The 13,579-nt window shown below is 37.5% G+C and overlaps 1 protein-coding gene across 2 annotated transcripts in view; it reads right to left on the bottom strand.

Annotated features, from left to right (window-relative positions):
* ATAD2B (ATPase family AAA domain containing 2B) overlaps window positions 1-13,579 on the bottom strand; it is a 152,926-nt gene that overhangs the window by 4,239 nt on the left and 135,108 nt on the right. For both annotated transcript variants that reach the window (XM_065890897.1, XM_065890898.1), the window contains exons 23-27: window positions 12,715-12,837; window positions 9,489-9,626; window positions 5,108-5,791; window positions 2,398-2,525; window positions 1,960-2,088 (exon numbers count right to left, since the gene is read on the bottom strand). In XM_065890897.1, the coding sequence (XP_065746969.1) occupies window positions 1,960-2,088; window positions 2,398-2,525; window positions 5,108-5,791; window positions 9,489-9,626; window positions 12,715-12,837 (1,202 nt within the window). The remainder of the gene's footprint in view (window positions 1-1,959; window positions 2,089-2,397; window positions 2,526-5,107; window positions 5,792-9,488; window positions 9,627-12,714; window positions 12,838-13,579) is intronic.

Genomic DNA, 13,579 nt, shown 5'->3' with positions numbered 1-13,579 from the left:
TTATCATCTGATCAAAAAGTTCTTATAAATGACCAATCAAAATTACTTCTGCTAAATGTTTCATCATGTTACTGAGTAGGAGAAAAGTTCTGTTATAAAATACAATATCCAATACTATCCCAATTTTTAAATATATATTCACACTTTTATACACATAATGTACATCTAGACATTTTTAAAGGATGGAAGATATTCTAAAAGATTAACCCTGATTAGTTTCCTCTAGATGGTGGGATATGGGTGATGTTTTTATTTCTGTTATTTCTCTATATTGTGTAAGGTCAGAATAGATTCGTAAAAATGTGACTCATAAAAATGTGATTACAAAGTAACTTTTAAATGCTCTCTTGCTTTGATTCAAGTCCAATACAGGCATACCCCGGAGATGTTACGTTCCAGACGAAAGCAAATAAAGTAAATCATACAAATTATTTAGTTTCCCAGTGCATATAAAAGTTATGTTTACACTATACTGTGTAATGGCATTGTGTCTAAAGAACAATGTACACACCTTAATTTTTTAAATGCTTTAAAAATTTTCTTAAAAAAATGCTAACCATCGTCTGGGCCTTCAGTGAGTCATAATCTTTTTGCAATAACATCAAAGATCACTAATCACAGGGATTTCCCTGGTGGCACAGTGGTTAAGAATCCACCTGCCAATGCAGGGGACATGGGTTCGAGCCCTGGTCCGGGAAGATCCCACATGCCGCAGAGCAACTAAGCCCATGCGCCACAACTACTGAGCCTGTGCTCTAGAGCCTGCGGGCCACAACTACTGAAGCCCGCACGCCTAGAGCCCATGGGCCACAACTACTGAAGCCCGCACGCCTAGAGCCCGTGCTCTGCAACAAGAGAAGCCACCGCAATGAGAAGCCCGCGCACCGCAACAAAGAGTAGCCCCCGCTCACCGCAACTACAGAAAGCCCGCGTGCAGCAACAAAGAACCAACACAGCCATAAATAAGTAAATAAATAAATAAATAAATTTTTTTAAATAAAGATCACTAATCACAGATCACCATAACAAGTACAATAATGAAAATGCTTGAAATATTGCAAGAATTACCAAAATGTTATTAACACAGAAGCACGAAGTGAGCAAATTATGCTGGAAAATGGCGATGTTGCCACAAACCTTCAATTTGCAAAGAATGCAATATCTGCACAGTGCAGTAAAGCAAGGTATGCTTATATTCTTTAGTACACATGCAAAATAATCACATCCTCTATACATAAATCTTTAACATACTAGAAATACTTCTTGAGAGCAGAGACTTTTGTCTTATTCATTTTATTTGCTCAGATGACCGCAAAAAGAAGTATGACTTAATCATGTAAATTATATGAATAGAGATATAAGCTCGTATTTATAAAAAACTTTCTTATGGCCCAGAGTTGTCCAGAAAGCGAACGGTTCACCTCTAAAGTGTCTAAGCACAAGGACAACAACTCCCTCATGTGGTTATTTCACAGGACTAGATTTGATTAAATGAGATGACTTTTAAGTTCTCTTCCAATCATTAATAGGGTGGCCAGTAAGTCTCATGGCCCACGCCAACTCCTTTTAACCAGTAGTGGCCACCTCGGGAGCAGTGGTAACATGGACTGTGAGGCCATGCTCACATTCAATAGGCCAAAGTGATATATGCTTAATCGGTCAAGTCAGTTATAAGTAAGGGAGGGGAGAACTGTGAATGCTAATCTGTGTATTTGCCAACCATGAATCTCTGTGTTTTGATAAACAAACAATCCCAGATTACTTCTGTTCTGAGACAAAATGGTACCAAGAGTATATTTTTGAAACTCTTAATGATTCTTCTAATCTTAAATCTTCAAACCACTCTTCAGTTACTTGGTGAAAGATTTAGACTAAAATAACTTTTTTTTTTCCTCTTTTCTTTGGGACAAGTAAAAGCACATATTTGTTTATTCCACAGATGAAGTAATAAGCACTCACCTCTACAAGCTGTGATTTGTCATAATCTTTACGGTGACGGTAGATGCACTGACTAAGAAGAGAATATAATCTCTCAAGTTGATCAACTGCCAGATTGTTGCTTTTATCTACCAACAAATCAAGCAATTTCTAAGAAAAATTAAAAGAAAAAAGAATAAAATGAAATTTGATTTCATTGTTCAAACTGAAACGGTTCCACTCAAATGCTAGGCAACAGACACCACATGCTATGGTGTAATAGTGACACCTGAGTTTAGAAGATTCCAGGGCTTAATTTATTACCAAGAACATTCTCATATTTCTAAACCCCTCAAAACACACACAACTCTTTTTCATTAGAAGCCCTGAAGTACCTATATTCCTAGGTTAAAGCAAAAGATTATCAAATCTAGCTTTATTTCCATTCATTTAAAACTGCCTGGGAAGAGCTAAGCTTACCTTCAATCTCTCATGATCAACTATAAGAGGTGGCACAGGCTCAGATGGCTCTTCTGGAACCAGTTCCAGGCTTGTTGTTTTTGCCTGCTCTAAAATTAACTTACGATATTTCTTTACTTTAGAAGCACCTACAATTGGGAAAAAAAACAAAAAAACACTGCAGCAAATAAAAGTTAAGAAAAATCAGACAAACAATTATACATTCTTTTATCCACCACAAATCCTTTTGGAATAAGGGGGTAATTCTTTAAATAATAAATGATTTTTTGAGGGGTGTAAGACTAAGCAACCCAGATTAAAGAGAACTAGACCACAACTATGAAAGCCAAGTCATACTAGAATATCATCTTAACAAACATATCCCCTAAAAGGAAGATAAGAGTAATCTTCAGCTCTAAGCAGTAACTTATAAACTGTCTTCATTCTCTGTATGATAACCATTTTAAAATTCGGAGCTCTCAGAACTAGAAGAAAGGAAGCACCCTAGAAAAGCAGATACTAACACAAAGTGAGGCCAACCTGCCTCATATTTGCCTCCCAATGCAAAACATTTGCTTCAACATTGCCTGAAACGTCTTACTTTTCTCTGTTACACTGCCTGTGTTACACAAAATTTTCTCTTAAAAATATAAACCCATTAAAAATGCTAAAGGTCAAAAAAAAAAAAAAAAAAAAAAAAAATGCTAAAGGTCTAGTGTCCTATCCTCCTACCTTAGAGTGAATTAGTATAATCTAATTACTTTCCTCCCAACATCTTGCTGAGACCAGCCACACTGAAAAAACAGAAACTGTGAGGTCACTGAGTGTAACTTGACAGCGTCAGGCACCCTGATGGGTAGGGACGGCAGGTAAACCATCAAGCCTTACGCTCCCTAAGCAGGAGCACTCTTAGAGGAGGCCGAGGCGGGAGGAACACAAGGACAAACTTGGACTGTTTCAGAACTTTATACAGGACCTGGCCCATGCTCAGTGCCACTAAGGAGACCCTTCCTCCCTCCTGCATTAGTTCTCTTAGTCGCAAGTCTTTAAACAATTCCTTTTCCTCAATGCCTGCTATATAGATAAATAATAAATGAACCAAAATGTTGCCTTCAAAAACATATACCCAGAGAAATTTTATATTTCAGAAAACCTTTAGAGTGAAAGCCTTTATTTACAGTTCAATTAATATATGCTAGGAGTTTTGTTAAGACCATAGGGTACCTCATTATTACATCCATGGACTTCTAGAGGCCCAAAAACCTGAATTAGGAACCACTACACGAGGTTACATTGCCCTGACAGTTACAAATGAAAGCTTCAGGTAAAGCGTTTACACAACAAATATCTTTAAAGCTTTTAGATCACCAGTTGAACATAATATTCACTTAAACCTTTTCTGCAAGCTTACTAAAATCTCATAGTGAACTAGCATTAAAAAGAACTTCTCCTCCCCATCCATTCTGCCTCATAACAGGAATCTCTCCCTTCTTCCCACTCTGTCCCATTCATTACTTAAACTCTAGCTTCAACACATTTTTTTAAGTTCTGTCTATATGATAGCCCAGGATAAATAATGCTCTTAAAATTGCTTTCTATTCTTAAATATTGGAGAAAAAGAAAAATTCTTAACAGGCAGCATTCAAGAACCATACCTATCTCTTTATCCATTAAAAGAATTCTAAGACTTTGAATACCATCCTACTCTCTAATTCTACTGGAGGGCTCAAAAAACTGGCATTAAAAAACCTTTCTCACATAGCCCAAATCCCAGGCTAACACTATATACTCCACACAATTTAGAGAGCATGATACAATTTCAAGATAACCTGGTATAAGAAGAGTGCTTATTTGGGAAGGAAATTCAGTACACTGAGCAAAGTAGATCTCTAAATCACCCCATCTCACTATGGGCTAAAGAATAACGATAAACAACAAAGTGGGGCCAGAAACCCTCAACGCCCCCTTTCTGCTGCTTCTTAGAAGAATCATATATCCAAAGCAAGTCAGGAGTGGGCAGAGTGCTCTGACTCTGCGAGAATAAAGTAACTTTGACAGTGAGGATTCTGCTGCTTTCTTCCGCCACTGGTCATATAGATAGAGTCTCCTAGACTAAATATCCCTCAGATTCAACTAACAGTGACTGCCTGGCATGAATATACCTTAGTATATTACCAGGAGAGGCGATAATATACATGACTTATATAATCCCTGCAGTGGCACCACTCTGAAGTTTAATTTAGAAGATAAAAGACAGGGTTGGAGAATATAAGCAACTAGCTCAGAGTCACATGATTATAATGAACAGAATGGTAACTTAATGTGGGCTTATATAACTTTACTATACCATACTGCTACAGTATCCAAGTCTTCTCACCCACCCCCACCCCACCCCAATAATCCTTCTGTTAGAAATCCATCTTCCTAACACTTGTGGATCTACTCAGTTTTTAGTCATAAATCCATTAGGACAGGGATGATAACCAGGTGGGAGGCAGAAGAGGAAGCAGCCAGGTAAGCAATGCATTCTGGACCACAAACCCTCTGAAACATTCACCAAAATTTATTATGTATGTGTACACTTTTCTAGGCAAAGGAGTGAAAACTGCAACAGATTCTCAAAGGGGTATAATTATTTATCAACTATTGCTACTGGGGACCAGATAAAATATGCACTTAATTAACTCTGGAGTTAAAACCTTCAGGAAAAATTTTAAAACATTAGCTCTACCTTCTTTATCCAGTTCTGCATCTTTAACCTCCACATCAGGGCCAGGTTCGAACTTCTCATTATTGCTACATTCCACTGCCTCTAGTTTCTCAGCATCATCTCCGTGATTTTCATTTGAAGCTTCTGGTTTTTCTTTTGACTGGTCCTCCAGAAGATTCTTTTGTTCAGAACTACATTTGTCTCCACTACCACAGAAAGAAACTACTTCAGCTTTGCCATTCTGACACTCCAGAAGTGGTATTCCTTCAAAACTGTCAGTGGAGGCCTCACCGTTTAGACAGCTTCCTTTAAGGAAAGACTCTTTCCTAGATGTCTGTTCTGGATTTAGAGAACTGCTGCTGTTGACCAGTAGAGACTCATTTGAACTTTCCTCTTCAGTAGATGCAAAGTTCTCTTTTGTGCCCGCTCCGTTGTTAAGCCTCCGCCCCTGGTCCATGTCCATGATGTCACACGATGATTCATCATTGGTCATAGATAAGTCTCCAGTCTCTTCTCCATTTTCTTCATGGCAGTCAGTGCTTACCTCAAACTCTCCATTTTCTAGCAATTTCCTGTCCTCCATATGATTCTCATAGTCAGCAAATTTGGTGTCCTCTTCATCTTTTTTTAAATTATTGACTTTCCTTTTCTTAATAATTCCTTTACCCCACTGTGATCGCCGCCTTGATTTTCTCCGAACTCGAACTATTTTACAAAGAAGGGAAAAAGATATGTAGAACCTGGAATGCAATGCTTGTTTTACAAATGTTTATTAAATAAGACCCAAACGAAAGTAAACCCATACTAGCGTTAACACACAGACAAAAACTACTTAGCTCTTGACATCCATGCTGACTAATCCTCACAAACTACAAGTAAAATGGACACGAAGTCAGGGATGAACTCTGAAGAATGAAAGGAATTTACATTTATTTCCTGTATGAGTTTACTCAGCACTCACTTTTTACCACTGCCCTGGATTCTACTTTATAGCTGTTCCTAATTCCTAACATGCAGGGGCCAAGCGTACTATATACACATTTAGGGAATGACCACATTACCAAGCTGCCTGGAAGGTTTGGGGCTATAGCCCTGGACTTCCACCAGGAAGATGAGTGCTTTGTCAGCAAGATCACCCAAGAGCTTCTAAACCATGAAAGGAAATTAAAGTATGATCCAGTATATGAGGAGAGAATAGTTACAGGTATTCCGACAAAGCAATCTCTACTGCCTCTCCTTCCAGAAGAAACATAAGCCCTATGAAGGTTATATAGACAATGTGGTTAGCCAGCTGTTAGCCATCTACCACAAATGGTTCACCTATCAGGATCAATTTCTTGCAAAGCTGTTATTTGAAAATATGTAGAAAAATTAAGCCCTCTGCTATCAAGGCAGCAACAACATTAACAAACAATGAAAATAAATATTTGGTCAGTTATGTGAAACGGGAGACCTACAAAAGTTGTAGGGACTATACTCCTAGATGTTAGAAACTATCATGAGCTTTTATGAGTAGATAGCTGGTACTTCCAGGTAATGATGGACCCAGGAATCTTTAATTTCCCATGTATGTATCAAAGGTAGCTGGTTATACAAGTCGATCCCATTGTCCCTTAAATAAAAAGTTAACTTTTATTTTGCAATGTGGGACATTTTCACAAAGAAATTTAAATACAAAGTTATTAAAGCAAACTAGTTAAGCTAGAGACCTATCACTTCTGGTGTCAAACACCAAATTCTAAATATTAGTTTGTTGAAAGCCATCAGAGTAAAAATAATTCATATTTTTCCAAGGCTATAAATGTAATGTCAAATCTGGCTTAATTTTAAAAGAGATAATATATATTTTTAATATGTCAATGTTGAAAGCTTCCTGGGCAAAGACATTTTAAAAAGAAAATACAAATATGAGACCACTAAGTATAGATTGTTTAATCCACAGTTTAAAAACTGCTTTTGAAAGACAAATAGAGGGGAATGTGGTCTTAAGACAACCTTCACTTCTTTACTCTAGCACTTAATATGAACTTGTGATCTATCAACAGTATATAGTATGTTTACATACTTTTTCCATCCTTTCATCTTTAATCCTTACTGAGTCTCTGTAAAGACACCAAGGTATTCACAAGTGTTGACAAATTTTGTCATAACTATCACTCTTCTTTCTCATCTAAGAATAAATCTACTAAAGGTTTCTAAAATCATCTGCAAAATTCAAGTTATTTAGTCACTTGGCTCAAAATTTATTTTGCCTTCAAAACTGTACTATCGTAATTACCATCATCTCTCCATTCCTTTATCCCCTATTAATTTCTATTTTTACAATTTACAGTTATAGGCTAATTGGAGATGAAATTTCTATATTAGTCTACTTTTAAAAGCACAGGCTATAAGTGATAGGCATTCATAAGCATTCCATTACTTATATGAAAAACTAATCCAGTCCACATTAAAAGTGTAAGAAAAGTATTCAGCTTGCTCTTTCTCTAAAATGTAGAGCTGTTAGGTTTTACTACCTGACAAGTCACTCCTGACATTGTGTCCTTGCTTATTCTCCAATAACCAAAGGTACAAGAGGTTCCCTTTTTCTTTCCTCACTAAGCCATGGAGCACTAGAGAGGCTGGACCCTGCTTGATCAGGAGCCAGCGCAACTCCTTAAAATGTACTCATACCCCAAGCAAAGGTTAGGAGCCCTTCTGAAGTAAGTTTATTTCTAATGCTTTCATCCCAGCTAAGAAAAAGAAAATGTTCTTATTTGGGGAGAGGTCAAACTAGAGATATGTTCCCCGTCCTTTTATTATCACTTCTAATGCTTAGTATGATTTTGGTAAAATAAGAGGAATTGGTTATATACGTGCCACAAGAATAGGGATTTTTGTTTTAGTCACTGCTCTATCCCCACAGCACCTGGCATGTGGTAGTATATATTTACAGAACTAATCTTTAATATACCCACTTCCTTTTTCAAGGGTGCTTTGTGTGAAAAGCCCATTTAGAGGCACAATCTTTAAAATCAAGTTTTATAACATCTCTGAGTTTGTTTCCAAAACTAAGACCTTAGAAAAGCAACTCTTCCAAAGGGAGATTTAGACATATGATTTAAGTAACTTAATGTAAAACAGACAAATGATGAGTCACATATGCCATCTACTGGTAAGAGAAAACAGGACTCACATTTGTAGATTACAATATTTTAATACTTAAAGGAAATTAAAACTGCTTGAAGCCAATATTCAATGTGTTTTAGTTAGTAAATATTTTTACCAGTTGCAGAGAATGTAGGGATTTCAAGGTTTAAATTAGAGTGCTGTGTCACAGAATCCAGGTCACGATCCAAGGTACAACTAGGATAAACAGCTTAATCAGTTTCATGGAACTAAATGCACCATTAAGTCCTTCAAATGTTCTCACACATGAATGCCACTTATCACAAAGAGAACAAGATAAAAAAAACTGAGTCTGGTTCATTCATTCAAATTCAATGCCACTGGTGAAAGAACTTATTATGGCCATCTTTACTGACAGTTGGAGCAGAATTACCACCTTTATATCAGAAGAACAGCGTATATCTTCCAAAGGTGGCTATCTTTAGTGAAACATAAAGATTACATTACGATTATACCCCAATAAACATGTTAAAAAAAAAAGATTACATTAGGAAGATGCTGTGTTTATTAACATTTGTCTTTTAGAAATTTTACAGATCACCATGAATGAGGAAAAGTGAGGAGAACCCAGAACACTGAATTTTCCCCTAAATACATCTGACTTAAACAAAGCCAGTTAAAGAAGGCTACACAGATTTTTCTCAGAAAAATCAACTTCCTGCTGTCAATTCAGTCACTCTCCTAAGCCGGAGTTTCCATTTCCCACCATAACAAGAACATTCTGCATAACATACAGCAAGGGGTTGGAGGCAGGGTGGATAAAAAAATCTATTGGTGGGCTTCCCTGATGGCACAGTGGTTGAGAGTCCACCTGCCGATGCAGGGGACACGGGTTCGTGCCCCGGTCCGGGAAGATCCCACATGCTGCTGAGCGGCTGGGCCCGTGAGCCATGGCCGCTGAGCCTGCACGTCCGGAGCCTGTGCTCCGCAACTGGAGAGGCCACAACAGTGAGAGGCCCACGTACTGCAAAAAAAAAAAAAAAATCTACTGGCTCCACATCTCTATCTAAAAACCAAAGTTTAAAACTGAAGATATTCAAATCTAGTTCAAGTACAACAGCAAGCATTGAATGGAGATAGGAGAAAAGCAAATAAGGTTAAAGAAATGTATTCTGATTCAGCATTTTACCCCACAAGCTCTTAGCAGCCCTTTGGTATAAGTGCCCAATTCCTAACACATCTGCCTCATTTGCAGTTGTTCCCACTACTGGATAACATGATCTCAAACACTCACATGCACATTTATTTGCAGAGCTGTGCCAGATATCCATTGGATTTCTTTGTTTGTGCCGAAATGCCTCTTCAACTCTAGTTTCCATCTTTCGAGCTCCAGTACCATGAGGATTTATTTGTTCTGCTGTTACCGATAAGCCTGCAAGCAGAAGATAAGCGATACCTATTTAAATATTTCCACTTACATAAACCAACAAGGTTAAAAAAAAGTCTGAAATACAAAACTGAATTTTAAAGTCATTAATTATACTTGGACAGTCTGTAATTCAGATGAAATAGTATCTATTGATTTAAGATGGGAAAGAAACTAGATATAAAATCATAAAAATAAAATGGCAGGCCATGCTTATTTACACTTAATCTCCAAAGGGCCCCGTGTTTATTCATTTTACTTTGCAGAGGGATACATTTCACATTTTTATGACTGTGAGACAGTAAGATTATATATAGTCTGAAAGTCATGATTTCTGCCATCTTAGAAAGTATAAGCATATACTGGGCCACTGAACCCCATTCATATGAACTGTTTCCGTCTGACATTAGCTGGCTGTCACACCACACTGCATAAGTTTGGTTTTCGTGCACTGATCTTCATAAAAATAACCATTCCATCTCAATTCTCTTTACTAGATTTCTTTCTTCTATGCCATCCTTAAATGTTGCCTTCCTTAAACGTTTCTAAGGGCTGTCTCTGGAATCCCTTTTCTTCTCACTTTAATCTACACCTTCCACCACAAATATTCATGCCTTCAGCTCCTACTGGCATTCTATAATTTTTCCCAAATGACATCTTTAGTCCAAAACTCTCTTGAGCTTCTGATTCATATCAGTTGCCTACTTGATATCACCAACTGGATATCCTAGAGATAGGTCAAATTAAAGATAACTGGTTTCTCTTTTCCCACCAAAAAAACCCTGTCCTTATATATTCCCTCTCTCTACTGGTGGTATTAGCATCTACTTAAGTCATTAAACCAGTAACATGGCAGCCAATTTTGCCTCTTCCTTTCCTTCACAATGCCCTCCACCCCTGCAGCTGCATCTCTCTCATGTTAATCCTACCTTCATTCCCACTTCACTAATTAAAACTCTGGACTACTCCAACAGCCCTCCCCCCACCAAAAGCTTTATTGAGGTACAATTTACACAACATAAAAATCACTCATTTTAAGCGTACGATTCAGTGATTTTTAGTGAATTTACAGAGCTGTGCAATCAACACAGCAATCCAATTTAGGTAACTGTTCCAGGCAACCACTAGTCCACTTTTTGTCTCTATAGACTTGCCTTTTGTGAGCATTTCATATAAATAGAATCATGCAATGTGTGCTCTTTTGTGACTGCCTTCTTTCACTTAGCATAACATTTATAAAGTTCATCCATGCTGTACCATGTATCAGTACCTTATTCCTTTTTATAACTGAGCAGTATGTCACTGTACAATATACCCTGGTTTTTTTTTTGTTTTTTTTTTTTGCGGTACACGGGCCTCTCACTGTTGTGGCCTCTCCTGTTGCGGAGCACAGGCTCCGGACGCGGAGGCTCAGCAGCCATGGCTCACGGGCCCAGCTGCTCCGCGGAATGTGGGATCTTCCCGGACCGGGACACGAACCCGCGTCCCCTGCATCGGCAGGCAGACTCTCAACCACTGCGCCACCCGGGAAGCCCTTATACCATTTTGTTTACCCATTCATCAGTTGATGGACATTTGGGTTGTTTCTGGTTTTTAACTGTTGTGAATAATACTGCTATGAACATTCACGTACAAGTCTTTATATGGACATATGTTTTCATCTCTCTTGGGTGGATCCCTAGGAGTAGAATCGCTGGGTCATATGTAAATATTATGCTTAACTTTTTAGAAACTGCCAAAATGTTTTCAAAACTGGCTCCAACAGCTTTTTAACCGGTCTCTCATCCTCCTACTGAGCCACATTGAGACCTTGCTATTTCCTGCTGCCAAGGCAATTTACCAATCCATTCCACTGTTTCAAATACTTCTATGAATCCTACTGACTATGGCAATTGTTCTAAAACTTTAGTGTACATAAAAAGCACTTGAGTTTTCTGAAGTGCAGATTTCTCGGCCTTCAGATTCTCGGCCAGAGAATCTAATTCGGTAGTTCTAAGCTGATGTGGGTAATAAACACAAACACATTTTAAAAAACATAGATCTACAGGATAAAGTCCAAGCTCCTTAGCAAGACATTGATTCATTCAAATATTTATAAGAAGCCTGTTGTATACCAGAGATAGTTCTAGGGACTGCAGTAGAGCTATGAATAAGACATTCAGAGCACTGATATTCTAAATAAGGAGGAGAGAGACAACAACAGTAACAAAATGCCAAGTGCTATGGTGACCAGAGCCTAATAAGATTACGTGGCCAGGGAAGGCCTCTCTAAGGCAGTAGAAGAAAAGCGTCTTCACAACTTCAATGTCCTGGACCCAGCTCACCTTCTGAGCTCTGTTTCCCACCATTCTGTACATCTTTAGCAATACCAGTTTGCAGTTCTTCCAATACACCACGTTATTTCACGTCTCTGTGCCTGTACACGTAGTGTGCTGTGCTTACAATACCTCCTCCTTCTCCGTCACTGCCTCCCTTCCTCTACTTCGCTAGAGACAACACTTCTATATTCATTGCCCAAACTCTGATCAAAATGCTGGGTTTCCTACCAGGAGGTCTCTCCTCTGTGCTATGAACATGCTTCAATCAGTACATATGCCACACTATACTCGATTTTACACTTACTCTCTCCTACTGAAGTGTGAGTCCCTCAAGGACAGGATTATATATAGAACGAACAAAACACATCTGCTAATTCTGTGTTTATATTAACAAAATTGCACATAAATTCCAACAGGTTTAAAAAAAAGTATTCCTAAAAACCATTTTTAAGTATCAGTATTAGATATAAACTGATGAAAATAAACCCTCTTCAAATATGAAAGCCTATCTAAATCCTTTAAGAACAGAAATCCATAATTAAAGATATATGCCTGCAAAAGAAATTTCACTAAGAAGTACTTTATTTCTGTAATTTGCACTAAAACTGTTATAGAAAGTAAAATTTTAAAACATCTTTGAGAATTTACATGACACATTTTCATATCAGAAATTAAGGATGGGCCTCAAAATATATTTTCATAATACCAGCAACCGTAAAGAAACACCATTCAATGACCTCTTACTCTTCAGTAGCAAGTTCATTTCTATAACTTACCTCTTTTTATTCTTGCTTCCTTAATTTCTTCACAGAGTTTATTAAATTCTGGATCCAATTCAGCTGCAATGATGGCATGCGCAGTGTCCTTCAGGGTACAAGCCCTGTGCCTAATTATTTTATCTGTTAAAAAGTTGGTATACATTTATTATACATACAAGTGAAATAACATGAACAAAGGGCATCTTAAAAAGAAAAGGAACACAAAAATTTAAATAAAACTGTGACTGCAATGAGAAGCCTGGGCACCTCGACGAAGAGCAGCCCCCTGCTCGCCACAACTAGAAAAAGCCCACGCACAGCAACAGACTCAACACAGCCAACAAAAAAATTTTTTTAAAGGCTTTATCAAAATAATTAATTTAAAAAACTGAAAAGCATTTCTAGCTAAGAAGCAAGCTCATTTAAATGATGAGCAAAAAATAAATATAATAAGCTACTCAATCAAGTTGACAATCCTCTGAGAACTATACTTTTAGAACTTCAAAGTACTAAGCCTACTTAACAAACCATTACCTCAAAGATATGGCTTAATTTTATATTTTTCAAAAATGTATGACATTCAATAAAGATTTTTAAAAGATTTACAGGATATTCACCGTATGTCCAGCACCAGAGCTACCATGGATAGATACCGAGATTTCAGAAAACCTTACATAATTTTCTCCACGAGAAAAAACTGGTCAAAACTATGCTAAATTAAGGGTGACTGATTAAAAAATTGTGACAGGAACAGACAAATACAATAAGGCACTCTAAGATAAGAATGCAAGATGACATAAATTGCAGGTAGATCTAGGAGAGAAGTGCATACTCTGTTCTAGATAAACTATATACCTAAAATTGCTACTAAAAGAAGAGTCTC

Source organism: Phocoena phocoena, chromosome 14 (assembly GCF_963924675.1).
Source record: "Phocoena phocoena chromosome 14, mPhoPho1.1, whole genome shotgun sequence".
NCBI classification, from domain to species: Eukaryota; Metazoa; Chordata; class Mammalia; order Artiodactyla; family Phocoenidae; genus Phocoena; species Phocoena phocoena.
The sequence above is the reverse complement of the archived record's forward strand: the minus strand, read 5'-3'. Positions and strand labels throughout refer to the sequence as shown.